Source organism: Panthera onca, chromosome B3 (assembly GCF_046562875.1).
Source record: "Panthera onca isolate mPanOnc1 chromosome B3, mPanOnc1 haplotype 2, whole genome shotgun sequence".
NCBI classification, from domain to species: Eukaryota; Metazoa; Chordata; class Mammalia; order Carnivora; family Felidae; genus Panthera; species Panthera onca.
The window spans coordinates 33337111-33357305 of NC_138344.1; the positions used below are offsets into that span (position 1 = coordinate 33337111).

The 20195-nt window shown below is 40.4% G+C and overlaps 2 protein-coding genes across 2 annotated transcripts in view; one reads left to right on the forward strand and one right to left on the reverse strand.

The window, feature by feature from the left end:
* Positions 1-7836, reverse strand: part of ARIH1 (ariadne RBR E3 ubiquitin protein ligase 1) — a 118540-nt gene extending 110704 nt beyond the window's left edge. Inside the window, exon 1 of the mRNA XM_060618124.3 lies at positions 7354-7836. Within this exon, the coding sequence (XP_060474107.1) occupies positions 7354-7722 (369 nt within the window). The 5' untranslated portion in view covers positions 7723-7836. The remainder of the gene's footprint in view (positions 1-7353) is intronic.
* Positions 7721-16447, forward strand: LOC132668916 (uncharacterized). The gene is made up of 3 exons (XM_078447732.2): positions 7721-7772; positions 7829-8495; positions 16030-16447. The coding sequence occupies exons 1-2, from the start codon at positions 7721-7723 to the stop codon at positions 8335-8337; spliced, it is 561 nt and encodes a 186-aa protein (XP_078303858.2). The 3' UTR covers positions 8338-8495; positions 16030-16447.
* The last annotated feature ends 3748 nt before the right edge of the window (positions 16448-20195 follow it).

Genomic DNA, 20195 nt, shown 5'->3' on the forward strand with positions numbered 1-20195 from the left:
AAAGGGTGATCCTAGGAACCATAGGTAAAAGTTACAACAGCAGCAAGCAGACTTTTAATTTCATTTAAAAACAAAATCAAGAGTTAAATTTGGAATAGGCTACATCACAAAACAGTTCACTGTCACTTAATTTGTAGCTAAGCAGAGATCGGAATATTACAGAGACGAAATGGACATGAACAGGGGCTCTCAACCCTGGGTGTGCATTAAAGTAAATCCAGGGAGGGGGGTGGGAGGGAGGGGAGGGTGGGTGATGGGTATTGAGGAGGGCACCTTTAGGGATGAGCACTGGGTGTTGTATGGAAACCAATTTGACAATAAATTTCATATATTAAAAAAAAAAAAGTAAAAGAAACATTAAAAAAAAAAAAAAAGTAATCCAGGGAATATTAATCACAGTGTCTGGTCCAAACTCCCAGAGACCCATCTGCTTAGTCTGGGGTGGGGCCTGAGTGCCTGCATTTAAAAAAAATCTCAGGGAGAGACCCCTGGGTGGCTCAGTTGGTTAAACATCAGACTTAGGCTCAGGTCTTGATCTCTAGGTTTGTGAGCTAGAGCTAGAGCCCTGTGTCAGGCTCTTTGCTGACACCCAAGAGCCTGGAGCTTGCTTCAGATTTTGTGTCTCCCTCTCACTGCCCCTCCCTCGCTCAATCTGTGTGTGTATCTCTCTTTCTCTCAAATAATAAATAAATTTTTAAAAGTCTCAGGGAAAGAAATCTGAATACTGTGTCAATGTCAATCTACTGGTTGTAACATTATGATATAGTTTTGCAAGATGTTACTGCAAAAAATCAATAAAGTGTACATGGGATCGCTCTGTATTACTTCTTGCAACTGAAATTAAAAGTGTGAAAAAATCCCCAGATGATCCCACTATGTAGGTAAAGCAAAAAAAAAAAAAAAAAAAAAAAATTGGTGGACTGAAGAATCTCAAATTCCTGCCAATTCTAAGAGACTGGAAACTATTCTTTTAAATCTTAGCCATTGAAAAGTAATTAGGAATGTTTATCATTTAAAGATACAATACTGCTCTCTAAAGAGCCAAATACAAACAATTTCTAGTTAATCCAAAATAAAAAATCCAAACTACTATGCCCTCCCATTTGTATATAAATTGACCGGACAGATAAACATTATACATGGTTGTCCTTCACCTCTTGACTAAGCCAAATATAGATGCATACACACACAAGATGGTAGAACCTCTAAGATGGCCCCAGAGATACCCACCTCTTGGTCTTCACACTTTTGTGTAATCCCCTCCTGAACATGTGGATACAGTTATTCACTTACAAGTAAAATATAACAAAGTGATGAGATATCAATTCTAAGATGAAGTTATAAAAAGATTGTGGCTTCCATCTTGGAGGCTCTCAGTCAGACTCTTCATTCTGAGGGAAGGGAACTGTGTTATAGCCCCTTTCTGGAGAAGACCACATGGCAAGGAACTTAGGTCTCCGGCCAACAACCAGCCAGTGAAAACCTGAGGCCTGACAACAGCCACATGAGTGAGCATCGAAGGGGATCCTCCCCAAGTCAAGCCTTGAGAACTGCAATTCAGCTGATACCTTGGTTGCAGCCCTTAACAGAGACCCTGAGCCAGAGGCACCCAGCTCAGCTGTACCCAGAATCATGACTCACAGAAACTGTGAGATAATAAGCGTTGTTCTCAAGCCACTAAGTTTTGGGGAAATACAGGGTTAAAGATAACTAATACATACAGTTACCACAGGTCAAACCCAAAATAAAGGAATCTAACCTGATGGCTTCTGACTACCTTTCTTCAGATCATCAAACCTCCCAGCTTCTGCAACATTATCACCCACAGTTAATAAACTCTGTTCCACTTTAGCAGACCTCACCATTATCCTGACACCCTCCTCCTTCTCACTTCATTCAATTTCTTAAAATGGCTTCCTATCCCTCTTTCCTATCTATCCAAATCCTAGCCATCTTCCAGATAACACCCACAGATGTCTCTTCCATGAATATCTATTACTTCCCAGTTAGCACAACTTACTGACCTAATACTTGATTAAACAACTTACTGACCCTAATAGCTTTGAGTGTCTAAATTCAAAGAGATCATCAACTCCTTGAGAATGTCTTCTCATATTTTCAACATTTAGTACAGTATTAAACAGGAGCATTTACAGTATTCAAAACCTTAAATCCTTTCCAATGTATTAAATAAAGAATCTCAGTTATGTTTGTAAGAAAGAAAGAAAAAGAAAGAAAGAGAAAGAAAGAGAAAAGAATAAAACCCAGGGGGTAAGGAAAGGTGGAAGGAAAACTAAGGGTTCTAATCTAGAATGTTAAGAGGCCACTAGTTTGGTATGCATGTTTGAAATAACTGAGTAAAGACCACTTCAGGGGCGCCTGGGTGGCTCAGTCAGTTAAGTGTCTGACTTCAGCTCAGGTGATGATCTCGCAATTTGAGAGTTTGAGCCCCACATCCCAGGCTCTGTGCTGACAGCTCAGAGCCTGGAGCCTGCTTCAGATTCTTTGTCTCCCTCTCTCTCTGCACCTCCCCTGGCTTGTGCTCTTTCTGTCTCTCTCTCTCTCTCTCTTTCTCTCTCTCTCTCAAAAAAAAAAAAAAATAAAAGACCACTTTATCTGAAGGATAGCGGTAACGATGACAAATCCCCTCCCAGTTGATTAGCCCAGTAAGTGTTGTCCATGCTCTTGAAATTTTCCTTTTATTAGTTTCTTAAACAATTTGCCTTCCATCATTAACTCACTTCTGTAGTATATTCCAACTAGATCAGTGGTTCTCAAACTTTGGCTTGCATCGGCATCACCTGAAATGTTCATTTAAACAGACTGCTGGACACCACCCCTCCCGCCAGTTTTATTCACAGTACTGCCATAAGTGACTTAATAAGAATTAATGTAATTTAAAACCTACAGCTCAAGTAAGTTCAAGGAGATTAGCTGGGAAAAAATAGTTCAAGTTCAAGAGAAATAAACCAAACACCTTAATAGCTTCAAGATACACACAGTCGCCCCTTCCTCTCCCTCTTCCACCATTCAAATAGTTAAACAATTTAAGTTCATCTCGATAATATGCACACTTGAATTCATTTCTTGGAAACAATGAGCATCTCCAATTAACTGAGGTTTTACGAGGATTTTAGATAAACAAAACACCAATGTAAAAAAAAAAAAAAAAAAAAAGGGCAATCTAATATTTCAACTCCCTTAATTTCCCAGATTGAAAAAAAAAAAAAAGCAAACAAAAACTGAAGGTTCTGATATGTAAACAAAAACTTACCATCTGGAGGAAAAGTCAAGGCTAGAACTGACTCCTGAGCCAGTAAACTGAAATACACTGCTTCTCAATTTATGCTTGAAACCACACCTTAGAAGTTAATTAAGTCTTTTAATTAGATAAATACATAAATAGGTAAAATAGAATTAAAGACTTAAAATCAATAGTCAAAAGAAAGTTCCCCCTGAAAAGATGATATATCTGTTGTCTTTAAAACAGGTCATTTAGCATAATCTTATAATAGCAAGACACCCACCCACCCACATCTTTATACCTTCTCTGTGACCACTCACATCCATCAGCCCATGCTCCTCTTCTGCAGCACACTCTTTAAAAGTGGTATTCCTAAGGGTACTGCCCTTCTCACTCTACTCATTCTCCCTGAATGAGTCAAAATCATGACAGTAGATGAACTATGACTATTCCAGTAGCTGAGAACTATCATTGGAGCAGCTAAAAATATATAAATGCTCAGGCTCCAACTCAGACTTAACTAATGAACAACAATCTCTGGGAATGAAGCCCAAGGACCTCTATGTTCCCCATTTCTATATGCTCCTTAGGCAAGAACCATGTCCTCTATCTACTCAACAGTGACTAGCATACATACACAAGCACAACCAACATTTGTTGAATAATGTTGTGGAAACACAAAACAGCAAGTATAAACACCTTCAACTGCAGAACTGTGTAGTGTTTAATAAATTATCAAGCTACTAGTAATTACATTAGAAAGCCACTGTTTAACTATACTAGTTAAGTAAATACAGTTGGGTAGTTAAGGGCTTTAAGTACTTCTCTATCACTGGTATAGGTTTAAAAAAAATCCCTGATCTTTTCTTGAAGTCCACAAGATAATGTAGGTAGCCACAAAGGATTTAAATATAACAAGGCCAAATTAAACTATAACAAGAGAGTTACAGAAAGCTAGAAAACCAAGAGTATTCTAAAAGAAAAACTGTTAAGCTAAAACTACACTGCAGATATCTACAAATAACAGTATTAATCTCCTGTTGCCCAGAACTACTCTCCCAGAAGTAGTAATCAAATTCCCAAGGAAAAATTAAATTTGGCAATCTTTTCAAATTTCAATCTTTTTCTCCTGCAAATTCATTTTCAAATTCAATAACATACTTGATTTCATATTGAAAAGTAGCATTAGAGAGCAGAGGATTTAAATTTTTTAGAATTAACAGTAAGCTCTCTAATGTGAACTAAGTAAAACAATGGTTTTTAACTTGATAAACTTAAAACTTATGGCCCCATTAAACATTTTTTTTTAATTGAAAAACCTAGACAACTGATATTTAAAACTTCAGGAAATATAAAGGGATCTTATAAATCAATAAAAGAAAAAAATCCCCCAAAAGGGAGCAAAATGAGCAAAAGCAAAGGGCAATTTACAAAAGAAAAACCAACACCTAATAAACATGTTAAAAGTTCTACTTCGTGTTTTGTTTTTTTAAAGAAGGAAATTTTTTAAATGATGACTGTTTTATCCCAATCAAGAACCGACTGGTCGGGGGAAACTAATATAACCTTTCTGAAAAAAATGTGATAGGTAGTACGTATCAAATGCCTTGAAAATAACCACATCATTTGACTCAGAAATTCAATTTATCCTAAGAAAATAACACATTCAAAGATTTATCTAAGAGGATATTACCAATGAAGTTTATAAAAGCCACAAACTGGAAAATAAAGGAAGGCCAATAATAATAGATGGATTAGATAAATTACTTTAGATCCGTAATCATGTAAACACTGGAAAAAGTTATTAAGAGAAAGTTGAGATTCCTTCTGTTTTTGTAACCTGCTTTTTTTTTACTGAAAACATAGAGCATATGGTATGATTCTGTTGCTATTGAAAAATATGTATAGCTCACCCAGAGGTCTGGAGAGATAACTACAGTTTAAATTTTGGTGCATCTCTCTTGGTGTAGATCTAATTTTTTTTTTTCCCCCTTGCCTAGTCAGTTTTTTCTTACAGTGTGCATGCCTTACCAGTATAACTTTTTAAACTTATTAACATAACAAACCCATACTATAACCAAAGCCTGGTTCAGAAGTATACCATTTGGAGAAAAAATGGTCTGAGATAAATCTTATTCTTTGATTTACTGATATTGTGAAATAGAAACCTAACAAGGAATAGATATTTATATATTCTGGAATTCCATTTAAGAGCATCCTTAACATGAAGTTGACTAGAAAAAAGACAGTTTTCAAAAATCAGGCATGGAAACACGGTAAAAGAACACCTAAAAAAAAAACCCTAGTATTTTATAGTCCCTATTAGCTCAGTTCATCTGCGTTTATTCTCTCCTCCCTAAACTAACAAAGAAAGAATGATGTCATATGCATTAGCTACATCTCTGTTCCAGAAGTCCTATAAAGAACTTGCATGGTTTGGCCTTAGTGATTGAGACACACCTAAGAGCTGAGAAAGTTGGATGAGATTTACTACATGAAAACAAATAAGTTAAAAGGTTAAACAATAAATATCCATTATCCATGAGTTTTTTAAGCTAATTAAAATGCCAATAAGCTAGATAAGTTTGAAAATTTTAGATTTTATATAATGCAGTTGTAAATAAAAAGAGAATTCAGGGTCTTACTCTAAATTCTTTTAATTTCCTCAAAAAAAAGAAAAAAGTCAATTTAGTGGCATAAGCTGTCATATTTTTAGAATCAGAAAAAGAGCAATAAAGCTTATCTTCCTTCTACATCCCTTCCATTTCCTCCTTAGGCTGCAATATCTATATGAAAGTTTGAGATTTCCACAGTTCAATACTAACATTATAGATCAGATATTTTTTACTATTCCTCAAAATACGGTCTTCAAATGAACCTGAAGAGATGGTTCAATTGGAAGTGCTGCTTACTAGACAATACTGTAAAAATCTGTTAATCATGCAAACTGAACAAGTAGGCAGTGACATACTACTGCCAATTTGTCAGTGAATATTAACCAACCAATTCTAAGGGAGAAAAAAAAAAAAAAAGTAATGACTGACATACAAGGCAACAGTAACTTGCTCGTATGTATAGTCCCCTTACTTGTAACTAATGTTTTCTAAAAGTTGCGCTGAATCAAGACTTCGTTTTTATTCTTCGGTCATATCCCTGACCTCTCATCATAACTGGTTTTTTTTCCCCAAACAAATGTAAACTTTTGATTTCCTAAAGCTCAAAAATACAAAATCTGACCCACGAGGCTAAATGGATTGTGGTTATCAACTTAAACCAAGCCTACTCACCACGAAATAAAAATTATCAGAGAGTCCAGAAGCAGAAAGTCTCTACTTTCTAACTCACAATAGAGTCTTGTCTAATATTAGACAGTAACACTGCGTTTTGTTGTTTTAGCTGCAAAGCTGGGTATGCAATCTGCAGTAACCATTCCATCAGCTTCAAGTAAATCCTACGCTACCTCTGGAAAAAGTAGCAGTTAGGTCCCAAGCAAACAGCAAAGACTGATAAAGAGATACAGGCAGAAGCCTCAACATCAGAAAAGAAGGCCCATCAGCACCTCTTCCGAGAAACAGTTCCCTTCCCCCACCTTTAAGTAGGCACTTAAGACTGCCAAGCAGATCCATTTCTTTATTAACTGGTGCCCACTTGGGGCAACCGTACACCAAACTGCTCTTAGGCCTACTCCAACCCCTTCCAAAAGTGCTCAAGCGAGCCTGAAAGCCGGGGTAACCCTCTTAGGGGCCCCGTTCTTCCTGCTCTTCTCCACCCGTCCTCCGCCCCGCCCCGCCCCTGTAAGCGCTCCTCCGGCCAGAGGAAGGACACCGGGCCCAGGGACCGGCAGGAATTGCCCGCAAGAGAAGTCTCAGGCGGCCGGAGGCCTCCGCCATAGCAGGACCTGGAAATCACCGCCCCCAGCGCACCTCCCCACACCCGGCTAACCGGCGAATGTCTGCTTTCGACACCCTCTATCCCCAGCAGAGGCAGCGGAGGAGACAGGGCCGGGAGGCAGCGGGCAAGGCTACGCAGCAGGCCCGAGCCTGCCCCTCAGGCCGCCGAATCTGCTCCCCAGTCCGGCCGGGTCAAGTCAGCGCGGCGGCCACCCTCACCTGGATGACCTCGTTGACCTCCCGGATACATTCCACCATGTGTTGCAGAATCTGCTCGGCCGTGAGCACCTCGTAGCGGTAATCCTCCTCCTGCTCGTGCCCTGGCCCGCCGCCGCCGCCACCGCCGCCACCGCCGCCGCCGGGCCCCAGAGCGCTGCCGCCGCCGCCGCCCGTCTCCCCGCACAGCAGTCCGTCCCGCTCCCCGCCGACGCCCAGCCCGGGCTCCACCAGCTCCACCTCGCCCAGATCCAGGTTATCATCGTCCGGCTCATCCTCGTCCTCGTCTTCCTCCTCCTCGGCGCCGCTGTCCTCCTCGCTGCACTCTTCGTCCTCGTCGAACTCGTAGTTGTAGCCCTCGTCCGAGTCCATGGCGCGACACGCGAGGGCCCGGCGGACGCTGGCCCTGAGGCGGGGAGAGGGCGGGGACGCCGAGGCCCCGGCTCTCGCTCCGGCTCCGGCTGATGTCCGGACGCAGGCCTGGCTCCGGCCCCGCGGGCCGCGGCTCCTCCCCGGGCGCGGCGGTTGGCGGTTGGCGGCTGGCGGCGGCGGGGAGGGCGCGGAGGAGGGAGGGAGGGAGCGAGGGGGCCGCTTGCCGCCCGCCTCAGTCAGACGCGGCTCCGCTCCGGCCTCCGAGAGAAAACAGTCCCCAGCGCCACCTCCACGGCCGCTGCTACCGCTACTGAGCCAACAAAGGGGCGTGCGTCACCGCGTCGCGCTGCGTCGTCGCGTCACTCCTCTTGGCGTCACCGCGCCCCGCCCCGCCGCCCCTGCGTGGAGTGTGGGGAGACCCCACGGCCCGGCCTGGCTATGGGAGCGCGGCGCCGCGGGAATCGCCTTCTCGGTTCCGGCTGCGGTCCCTCTGTGGACCGGCACTGGTGGACCCTGTTCCGGAGGAGGCCGTGGCCTCGTCGTCACCGAGAGAAGGGCCCCTGGACACGATGGTGGTTGTCGCCGCAGGCCATAGGGATCCAGCCCCTTCACTGAATCCAGCGAAGGCGGCCTTCCCACCCGGCGGTAGAGACACTTCCCGCTCGCCCTGGAGTAATATTCTGGGAAGACCTCGGTTGTTGAGCTAAAATTCCTGTTGCCCGGGCTACTAAATGGAAATCTGTTTCATGCGGAACCTCTAAACTATGTGACAGGTGAACCTCGTTTTAAGTACTTCTGCTGCTGTACGCTGGTACAGACGTGCAGTGGTTTTTAAGTCGCCGATAGTGACGTCATTTTAGAGGAGCGTTTCCTGAACTCATCTCAGCAAGCAGCTACCAATTGAGGGCCCTAAGCAATGTAAACAGTCATGGCTTTCCTTGATTGAGCACTATGTAAGGGCTTTACATACATTCTCTCTCATCTTCACGGAGCCACAGTACCCATTTTGTATCTGAGGCTCAAAGGGAAAGGAACTTGACCAAAACCACAGAAAACGCCCTGTTCCAGCGGCCGGGTGACCTAAAACATCAATCATAAAAATGCTTTACGATGGATAATATGGGTTATGTTCTACAAAATATATAAAATGCATTGCAATATAACACAATACAAGCTGTAATAGAAATAACTACAAGGACCAAATATAGCAGAGAGACAGTACTTGTCTCTTATCTAGAAATGTGCTGTGTGAGCTGCGTGGTGATTGGTGGCTAGGAGTTTAACAGAGAAGGTAGGTCTAGCCTGAGACCAACAGAAGATGATTTAGCCTGAGAGAGTAATAGAAGCAAAAGCACGGAGGTGTAAACTAGTTTCGTTTCAGCACCTTCCAGTGAAAGAAGGGTAAATGGGAAATTATTAGGCAAGTTAGGGGCCAGGACAGTAAGAGCATTTTATGCTATTATAAGAGTGGGTTTAAATTTTTGTAAGTAGGACAGGAGAACCAGAGAAGTGTCCTGAAGGAGGAAGAGGCCTGAGAAAGCACCCTCTGGGGGTACCCTGAAGGATTGGCCAGTTATTTTTAAAAATCTGAATTCCTATCTTACTGATAAATCTTACTGTTCAAACTACAGGTTCCCTTTGGAAAGTTATTGTTTTTAAGTGAAAAATCCTGTGGGGCGCCTGGGTGGCTCAGTCAGTTGAGCATCCGACTCGTGATTTCAGCTCAGGTCATGATCCCAGGGTCATGCAAGCCCAAGTGCAGCTCCAGAGGAGCTTGCTTAAGATTCTCTTTCTCTCCCTCTGCCCCTCTCCCCTGCTTGCTCTCTCTCTATATATTTTTAAAATGAAAAGTTCCTTTATGATGTGAATAAGCTACTAGTTTGTCCATTTTATATATGTTTAAATAATCAGATTTCCTGAAATAATCAGGATTTGTAAATTAAAGTTTTTAACATCAGTGCTGGTAAGTCTTGGTCCTTTGATTCTCTTTCTACTTAGTAGTTCTAGGTTGTTGCCACAGCTGGCTAAGGACACTAGCAACCCTTCTCTCTACCCCATCCCCATTTCTATATACGTGTGAGAAAAATTAAGTAACACTTGTCAGTACCTTCATATCCTTTGCCCCATTTTTTTTCAATCTACCCCTACCTTGTATGAATCCTACTATCCTTATCCTCCCCTTTGGTACTGGAGCAGCTGACCATCACTGGAATATGTGCATAATCACATGCATTCTATTATTAAATTCTAGTCACCAAGCACAACTGAACCATCAACACCATTCAGAAATCCTGTTAAATTTTTCTGAATTGCCCTCCCTCTGTAGACAACTCTTGAAACCTTCACCAGTTTTCTCAAACCCTCACCATTGCCCTTCCAAATCCTCTCAAAGTATATAACTTTACATCACAAAGAAAATTGAAATCGTAAAAACTGATGTGACTGAAGCATGCTGAGCAAAGAAGAGTGTTATGGGATAAAGTCAGAGAAGGGCTATCAAGGCAAAGGCAGGGGGACAGCAGGGCCTTGTAGGCTATCTTAAGAAGTTTACATTATTGCAAAGGGAAGCATTAACAAGTTTTTAACAAGAATGAAACAATATAATATGCATTTAAAAAAATAAATGGCTAAAAGGAAATAACTATGGCTGCTTTGTAGAGAATGGACTGAAAGGAGAGATTATGAGGCTATCTCAGTAGTTTGGGTGAATGATGATAATGGCTTGGGCTAGAGATGTGACAGTGGAGATGATAGAAATAGTTTCAGGTATAGTTTGAAAGTAGAGCTAATAGATTTGCTGATGGCTTGACTGTGGGGTTGATAGAGGAAACAAGGATGCCTATTAGATTTGGGGCTTGAGGAACTGGGTCAATGGATGTACCATTTCCTGAAACGTGTTAAATTTCAGATGCTTGTTAGACATCCAGGTAGAGATGTTAAATAGGCAGTTATATTAACTAATGTGCAAGACAGAAGGTATGGGGACGTAGGACTGAAGATACAATTTTCAGAGTTTATGTCAGCATTGTTGAGAAGGAGCACAGACTAAAGGTCAAGAGCTTAGGCTTTGGAGGAAAGAGACCTGAATTTGCCTGTGCCCCTCCAGTTGCTGTCTATAACCTTGACCAAATTACTGAACCTTTCTGAGTTTGCCTTTGGAGGATAATTCCTATTCTCATGGGATTATCTGTGAGTATGAAATGAATAATGCATCTAAAGCTCTTGACGTAGTACCTGACACATAGTTAAATGCTCAAATTTAGAACTTTAAAAAAGTGTCATAAGTCACCTTGCATCTTGTGGGGAAAATTGTAACCAATTGGATTTATAACCTTTTAATTGATTTTATTTGAATTATGCAAGTATGCACATGACCTCAGTCATCCCCATTTTCTAAGGAAGAATACTGGTCTGCTTTTTTCTCAGAAACCTTTTCCATAATCTCATAACTTCTTTTTTGGTCAATATCCTGGGCAACATCATAATGCTTTTGAATTTTGAGGCCTCTTATTCTATGGATAAACCTTTTTTTTTTTAAATGTTTATTATTTTGAGAGAGCGAGAGAGAGAGAGAGAGACAAAGTGTGAGCAGGGGAGGGGTAGAGAGAGAGAGAGAGAGAGAGAGAGAGAGAGAGAGGGAGACGTAGAATCTGAAGCAGGTTCCAGGCTCTGAGCCATCAGCACAGAGCCCGATGAGGGGCTGGAACCCTCTGATGATGAGATCATGACCTGAGCCGAAGTTGGCTGCTTAACCGACTGAGCCACCCAGGCTCCCCCATAGATAAACCCTTCTTAACCAGATTTTCAGCAACACTCATTCCATTGATATTTTGGAAATTATCTTGGAATCAGGTTAGGTTATAGAGCTATTTAAGGAAACCAGTATAACAACTTCTCTCTGGCCCCAAATTGTCCAAGTGATGACCCACATACAATGTTTTTTTTAATGACTTGATCTTAAAGGTATTGCCGGTGTACTGCTTTCTCAGCTGTGATGATTACCAGGTAGAAGTACAGTAATCTGTAAACAACATGACAAGGTCCTTGAAAAAAGAATAGGCAAGTTAATATTTTCTTGGTGCCAAAAGAATCATTACTGGTAATTAGGTACTCCCCTTATCCCCATGTTCTAATAAGGTCAAAAGATATTAGTATACATTTATTAAATATCTACTCACAGAGCAAAACTCTATAAATATTTATATGCTCACCAAGTGGCACTGAATGAAATCCCAATAGGAAGGATATGCAAATGCTTTTCAAATATGTAGAAATTAAAATACTCATGGAATTTTTCTAAGGGCACATGTTCAGAGCTGTAAGCTATGGAAAAGCCTCTAGTAATTAATGGCAGGGCACTAAGGTGACTAAGCCTAGCTGGTACAGAACGGGTTTCCAAGGTTGTGGAGTTTTTAGTGCTAAAACTGGGAAATCCAAGGCAAACTGCCTTGGTTGGTCACCTTACTTGGCACCTCACCAAAAATTTTTGTATAATATAATTAAAACACTCTTTCCAAAAATAGATGGAAAGAAATTATCTTTTGTCATTTTGTTTATAAAGTTTATTTTATTGCAGCATTTATTGCTTTTTAAAAAATGTTTTAGTTGTTGTGTTTTACGAGGCAAGATGTAAAAAAGTTACATTTTAATTTTAAAATAAATTTAAGGTTACATTTTACCAAAAGGGCAGAGAGAGACTAATAAGCTAATTGAGTACTTTGCATTTGTTTAAAAACATCTGTCTGCGTACTTACAAACAACAATTGAGTGTTATATCATTGTTGGGAGATAGATCTTATGACACCACTTTTGTGTGGAAAAAATAAAGCTTAGGGAAACTGAGGTTATATGCTTCATTAGAAGTCTGGGCACCTGGGTGGCTCAGTTGGTTAAGGTCCTACTCTTGATTTGGGCTCAGGTCACCATCTCATGGTTCATGGGTTTGAGCCTGGGTCAGGCTCTGCACTGACAGCACAGAGCTTGCTTGGGAGTCTCTCTTTCTCTGCCCCTCCCCTGCTCTCATGCGTGTGCATGCACACTCTGTCTCAAAATAAGTAAATAAACTTTAAAGAAAAAAAAGTCTGGTAGAGATATTAATAACCAAGACAGAACTGAGATTCCTGACTACAACCCTTCCCTGTCTTTCTTCCAGAATACAGAGTCTAAAGACTCTATTATTGAACTTAAGATTTCATGAACGTGATTATCTACAATGGGTGGTAAGATAATTCTGGCACTAGAAGTAGAGTGCCCCTCATGCAATTAGACAAGTGTACAAAATGTACCATAATGTCTGTGTTCTCTGCAACTGCAACACACATTAATTTGGCCTAAATGTGTGCTTATATTATACTCCTGCAAAAAATAGCAAATGATCATACCCCTGAAAGGAAATGTGTTTGTCCTAATGGTTTAACCACTTGAAGAAAAAAGTAGTCTTATAACAAAAGTTTTCAAAAGAAATGCTTCTCTGTGGTTCACGGTATTTCTAGTTTGTTGTGTTGCCTTGTGGATGTATTTGAATGAATGGATGAATGAATGGGCAAAAAGTGAACAAATATATTATTGAGTCTCTATGCGAGAGTAGATGTGTGTATGTTTTTAATTTACTCCTTGTGATCTTGTGAAGTTGGAATTCTTAACTTCATTCAATACATAAGGAAAAAGGCTCAAAGATGAAAAATAATCTGCCAAAGTTCGCAACGGATGCAGAGCTTTGATTCCAGGTTTTAAGAGTTCAAGTCCACTGTTTTTACCATGCAATTCTCAGTAATTTTAATAAGATCTTATTCCTGTACTAAATTGTGCCTTCCGGGGCACCAGGGTGGCTCAGTCAGTTAGTCCGTTATGCATCCAACTCTTGATTTCGGTTCAGGTCATGATTTCGTGGTTGGTGAGGTAGAGCTCTTGTCCAGCCCCTCAGTCCAGCTCTGCATTGATAGCATGGAGCCTGCTTGGAATTCTCTCTCTCCTATCTCTCTGCCCCCTCCCCCCACTCACACGTGCACTTTCTCTCTCTCTCTCTCTCTCTCTCTCTCAAAATAAATAAAATTAAAAAATAAAAAATAAAATGTGTGTTTATATTTGTTATAAATTTGTTAAAATTTGTTTGCTATCAAACCTACTGTTGTAACTGATTGGCAACATAAACATTGACTATATGCAATGTTTGTTCCTACTTAGAAATAGGTCATAAAAATAGAATAGTGAATAAACGTGTTATCCTCTATTTACATAGTCCTGCTTTATTTTTTGTGGCTGCAATCTTAGCATTTTATTTATTTATTTATTTAATTTTTTTTTTTTAACGTTTATTTTTGAGACAGAGAGAGACAGAGCATGAACGGGGGAGGGTCAGAGAGAGGGAGACACAGAATCTGAAACAGGCTCCAGGCTCTGAGCTATCAGCACAGAGCCCGACGCGGGGCTCGAACTCATGGACCGCGAGATCATGACCTGAGCCGAAGTCGGCCGCTTAACTGACTGAGCCACCCAGGCGCCCCTGCAATCTTAGCATTTTAAAAAAATATTTATTAATTTTAAGAGAGAGAGAGAGCACATGGCACATGAGTGGGGGAGACGCAGAGAAAGAGGGAGAGAGAGAGAGAGAGAGAGAGAGAGAGAGAGAGAGAGAGAGAGAGAGAGAATCCCAAGCTGGCTTCTCAATGTGGGTACAGAACCCAATGCGGGGCTTGATCCCACAGTGAGATCATGACCTGAGCCAAAATCAAGGGTCCAACACTTAACTGACTGAGCTGCGCAGGTGCCCCAAATTGTAGCATTTTTAATGAAAACTTAAGATATGTAAGTTGTGTATGAGTGTGTGTGTGGTCAATCAATCAGTAGTTATTTATTAGTGTTTATCCAGCTCAATGCACCTTTCAGTGGCATTCCGGAGAGATTTTTTAAAAATAACACTACCACCAAAGAAATCAAATTACTTAAGGGGAAGTGTAAATGTAAAGGTTAGTTATAGAAATGGTAACTGTACATCAAAGAGAGATAACAAGCAAGAAGAATGGTACAGGTGGTAAATGCTAAAGGAGTTTAAAGGAGACAGAAGTTACTAAACTGGGGTGTTCTAAGAAAGCATTGTAAGCTGGACTTTCTCAGACCTTTATACCTTTGCATCTGCTGTTCCCTCTGCCTTACATCCTTCCAAGCCACTCGTAACCAGCACCTAATCCACATGCTTAGAGACTACTGTTTTTCCAAGCCGTTTTAAACCCGGCACTTGATGCCTAGAATGTGAGTAGTTTATGCATCTCCCATTTCTAACACACTTCCAAGTTTTTGATAATGTTGAAATGAATTAACATAAACCAAAAACAGTAGGCCAATAGATATTTATTGTCTTCTTACTGCAAATGTGTTACATCTTGTTGACATTATATCATTGTTGGTGCTCTTACCTGTTAATTCTTTTAGGTCTCCATGACTTGCAGGTTGTGTGGAGGAGGAGAAGGGGGCCCAATGTGCATGTCCTCCACAGCTCTCCTGATGTAAGGTTTCTCTAGGGCTAATGCCCACATCACCTCTCACATCCCCAACGGTACCTCAGCTTCTCACACTTTGTAGCAAGAGAGGATTGATGTTGGAATTCAGCAGATTGGACACACCTGATACAATGCAGTCTTGTTATGAGTGAGTAAAGGACTGCAGCAGGGAGCAAAAGAGAAATGTGTTAGGGACTTGAAGACTGGAGTAACCGAGGGAATCTTGGGACAGCGGCACCTGGAAGGTGCACCTGTCCCCAAAGTCTCATTTTTAAGTTTTCCTTTGGCTCTCTTTTGGTTTAGGGGGTCTTTTCATCTGTTTTGTCTGAGACAATAACCATGATTCAAAAGGCATAGTCACCTCTTCCAGCTCCAGGAACCAGATGCCACTCCTTATGGTGATTTTGCAATGTGGCTAGAACTGGTTTTTCAATTCTGTGGTTCCAACTATACCCTCACAGACATCGTCAGTGAGGTAGTAATGGAGGGCTTGTGATACATGACTTCTCGCCCAAAAGTCTTAATGAGCTGCTTTACATTGGCTTTCTTGAAAAGAGAATTTAACATGCTGGATATGTGGTTTAACACACTCAAATGCAAAAGCACCGAACAGAGCTTCCATTTTAAAGAATTTGAAAGGTCAATAAAATTAAATCATTACCTTCTATATAAATGTTATTAGAATAGTCCCAAAGGGTTATTTCATAGTTATTGATAGACATTTTTACATCAAGCAAAGCTATGCATATTCAGACACATTTTTTGGCTGAACAATAACAAACTGCATGCATGAGCCTTTGTTTCTTTCTAGGTGAGTGTGTGTAGGAGGTTGCAGGTGAAGAGGGTCAGACAGAAGTACATTGTACTGAAGCGGATATTCTCACTCAACTAACTTTGGCAGGTGCTACAGTGTAGCAGCACCATAAGCTCCAGAGCAAGAAGCCTCACTTGGTAAGAATGACCTCAGCAAGTTATATCCACTTAAGAGCCTGTTTTCCCATCTAAAAAAATAGGAATAACAATAGGATTTTCCTCATTGGACTGTAGCAACTGACAATGTGAAAGTACTCATTACGTTCATCATTATTGGACACAGAAAATGTACAGTGTTTTGTTTTAGGCTTGAGAACGTATACAAAGATGATTATTAGTCAATTGTAAAGCAATGGCTCTTTGAAGAGTACACACCCTCTGTCAAATTGTTGAAAAATGTTGCTGTGCTCCTCTTGCATGCTTGTGTTTTTATTAGTTAATTCAACAAGCCCATTGTTTGTTCACCAATAGTATTTTAGGCACTATGCTAAGATGTTGAGAGGAAGCGGATAAAAGCATTTCAGGGGCACCTGAGTGGCTCAGTAGGTTAAGCATCCGACTTCGGCTCAGGTCATGACCTCACGGTTCTTGAGTTCGAGCCCCGTGTCAGGCTCTGTGCTGACAGTTCCGAGCCTGGAGCCTGCTTCGGGTTCTGTGTCTCCCTCTCTCTCCGCCCCTACCCCACTCGTGCTCTGTTTCTCTCTCTCCCTCCCTCTGTCTCTCTCTCTCCCTCTGTCTCTCTCTCTCTCTCTCAGAAAATGAATAAACATTAAAAATTTTTTAAACCATTTCAGTTCTCAAAATGCTCACAGACTAGTGAGGGAAACAGACATGCAAACCATTAATTACATTACAATATCGTAAGTACTATAATAAAGTATGGTCTGAATGTTAGGGGAGCAAGAAGACAGGCATCTCAGTGTGGGAGGCAGACAAGGACAGACAAGGATGTTATGGAGGGCTTCCTGGGAGGGTGTGGCTTGAGCTGAATAGTGGTGGAAAAATAATGTTCTGGAAATAAGGGAGAATGTATGTGCATGTAAGTGTGAAAGAATATGGCATATTTGAGCCATGACCTGTTTGGGGAACTGCCAGTAGGTCCACATACCTGAAATTTAGGGTATACATAAGATTTAGAAATACCCTTTTCTCTTCTCTGTACCTTTTTTATATTCCTTTCCCTTTTCCCATTCTTTTTTTGTTCTCTTTTTCCTTCCTCCTTGGGTAACTTGACTAAAGACTCCACGGCTTGAGTGATAGAGCTAGAAATCAAAGCCCTGATTCATCTTTCTGTTTCCAGAGTCGGTGCTTCTCTTACTATGCTACTTTGAAGATTTTTCACTCTTTTAATAAAGCTTCTCATTATTTTCCTAGGATTTTTGTGAAGGAGACTATGTCAGGTTGCTTGCTTTACTAAACTAATTTTGATCATTTCATTTAGGTTATATGGGACAGTAGGATGAATACAAGGAGGGTAAGATGTGTTCCATATTAATTCAATGAAATATGCATTTACTGAATGCAGGTGAACGTAAACCATTGTAGTGGGTGTTATTGAAAAAATACAAAACAAGTTACACTTCCTATCCTTAAGAAGCTGACAGTGTAATACAGGAAATGATACAGGAAATAATCTAATGCAAGACAGCTCATTTAACAGCTGTCTTTTAAGCTTAGCACAAGGGCAGTATTTCTCAACCTTTTTTTTTTCATTATCAGTCCCTAAGGAACCTTTTTAAACCTTTCCATCTTAATCACTTCCCCCCAATGAAATTTTACTACCACAGATAGACTGTGTATCTATGTACTGTATGTATACCTGTGCTTTATACAGAAAAAGAGGACTTTTTTTTGACACACACCCCCAGAACCAATTTTAGCCCCCTTAGGGGCAAATATTGACTCTGTTGAGGATATATGCACTAGGCTAACACTATAACTTTCAAAGTCTAAGATTGGACAGTCAAATTCTAGTTTCAGAATTTTTGTAAATATCTACCAATGATTAAATCACATTTAAAAATTAAATTTCCTGAGTTTAAAAATAAAACCCGCAGCATTAGATCAAAAAATAAAATAATCGAATATATTCATGCTTCTGTGGCTGAGTTCAGGGCTGCCACATTGCGTAACTCCAGGGGAGTATAGGCACAGTATATGGTCTGTAATGGTAATAGAGGGAGAGAATGAAAAATAATTTGAAGCTATAGCCATGATGTGGTTGAAAGAGAAACTCAAGTTCATAAGTCATTACAACTACTGCCCGTTCTAATCATCTTAAACTTTTCCTGACATTCCTCTCCTATACAGAATTATGTGTTTGTCCTCTTCAACATGCAATTAATTCTTTGTAAATGCTTAATTCACTCACAAATTAATTTATATACAGGCCTGGAGTGTGTACCAACCGGAAAATTCAGAGTATTCACACATTCGCTTTAGTGCTCGGTCAGGAACTGGGAATACAAATGCCGTGCTAATTTTTACTCCACATTAATACTCTTTACAAATTAATGTGTCCAAGCTGAAGTGCCCACCCCAGGACAAAATTGAATTCTCCAATACTTATATGCCAGGGAACTGAGGGGGTCCCCAGCCAACAGTAAGGAACTGTGAAGAACTGAATCCTTAGCGAGGAACTGAAAGCCTTGGTTCAAAAGTACCATGAGGAGCTAAATCCTGCCAGCAACCACGTATGCACACTTGAACGTGAATCTTCCTGCAATCAAGCATTCCTGTGAGACTGAAGCCCTGGCTAACGCCTTGCTTCATCCTTGCGAGAGATCCTGAGACCAGACCCAGCTAAGCCACACCCAGATTCTGACCTACAGATACTCTGAGATAAGTGTTTGTTGTTACTGGTTTGTTTTTGTTTTTGTTCTTGTTTTTTAATTGAATTCTCCTTCATCTCCAAAAGGTCTCCTTTTAGTTGTTCAGTAGGTACCAGAATAACCAATTAGATTCCACCTACTGTACCCCACCATAGAATTTAGCACCTCTTCATAGCACTCCCCACACTTGTATAATGTCTGTCCTCTCTGAGTTGATAAGTTACGTGAGGTCAGAGACTGTTCCTATCATGTTTATGTCTATAGACTACATATACAACTTAGTTTTTAATGGTTAGAAGACATACAGTAAAAAAGGTAAAGATCTAACTTGTTTTGCCCATTTGTTCTTTCTACCAAGTTAGACCTTAACCCGATGTCATATATCAAAATAAAATCCAGATATATATTTAAATAAAGGAAAGAAAATATAAAATTGGTTCAAGAAATATTGGTGAATATTTAATCATCTGGGAGTGGGAAAAGCATTATCAAGGATAGCACCAAAGGCAAATCTCTAAAGCAAAAGACGAATAGATGTGACTAATTTGAAGCTTCCTTCTGTTAAAAAAAAATCATAAATAAAAGACAAAATGGAGAAAATCTTCACAACGTGTATGACAAAAGGTTATTTATCTTTAATGTATTCTAAAATCTCATGAATTAATAATACACATACTTTGTGTGTTTGGGGGGTAGAGAGAGACGTAAACTAATATGCAAATGTCCAATAAATAACAAAAAAGTGCAACTTTATTAGTAAATGAAATGGAAATTAATAACAATATACAACTTTCACCTGTCAAAATGGTATATAGATTTTATAAAACTCTGAGTTTTGAGAGGAGCAGCAGGAACAGAATGATGACTCATAAGAGTACAAATTAGTACAGCTTTTCCAGAGGGCAGTTTATAAGCAAGAAAAAAAAAAACCTTAAAATGGTCAAATTCTTTTTTTTAAATTATTTTAATTTTTATTTATTTTTGAGAGAGAGAGAAAGACAGAACGTGAGCAGGGGAGGGGCAGAGAGAGAGGGAGACACAGAATCCAAAGCAGGCTCCAGGCTCCACGCTTGTCCACACAGAGCCCACCGCGGGGCTCCAACACACGGACAGTGAGATCACGACCTGAGCCGAAGTCGGATGTTTGTTCTAGCTTTGAGAAGAATGCTGGTGCAATTTTGATTGGGATTGCATTGAATGTGTAGATTGCTTTGGGTAGTATTGACATTTTAACAATATTTATTCTTCCAGTCCATGAGCATGGAATGTTTTTCCATTTCTTTGTATCTTCTTCAATTTCTTTCATAAGCTTTCTATAGTTTTCAGTATAGCG

What these genes read in the sequence shown, in the direction of transcription:
- LOC132668916 (XM_078447732.2), top strand. Translation starts at nt 7,721, where the DNA reads ATGGCGCGACACGCGAGGGCCCGGCGGACGCTGGCCCTGAGGCGGGGA. An exon ending in GGCCCTGAGGCGGGGAGAGG is followed by an intron (nt 7,773 to 7,828) that starts GCGGGGACGCCG and finishes GTCCGGACGCAG; the next exon opens with GCCTGGCTCCGGCCCCGCGG.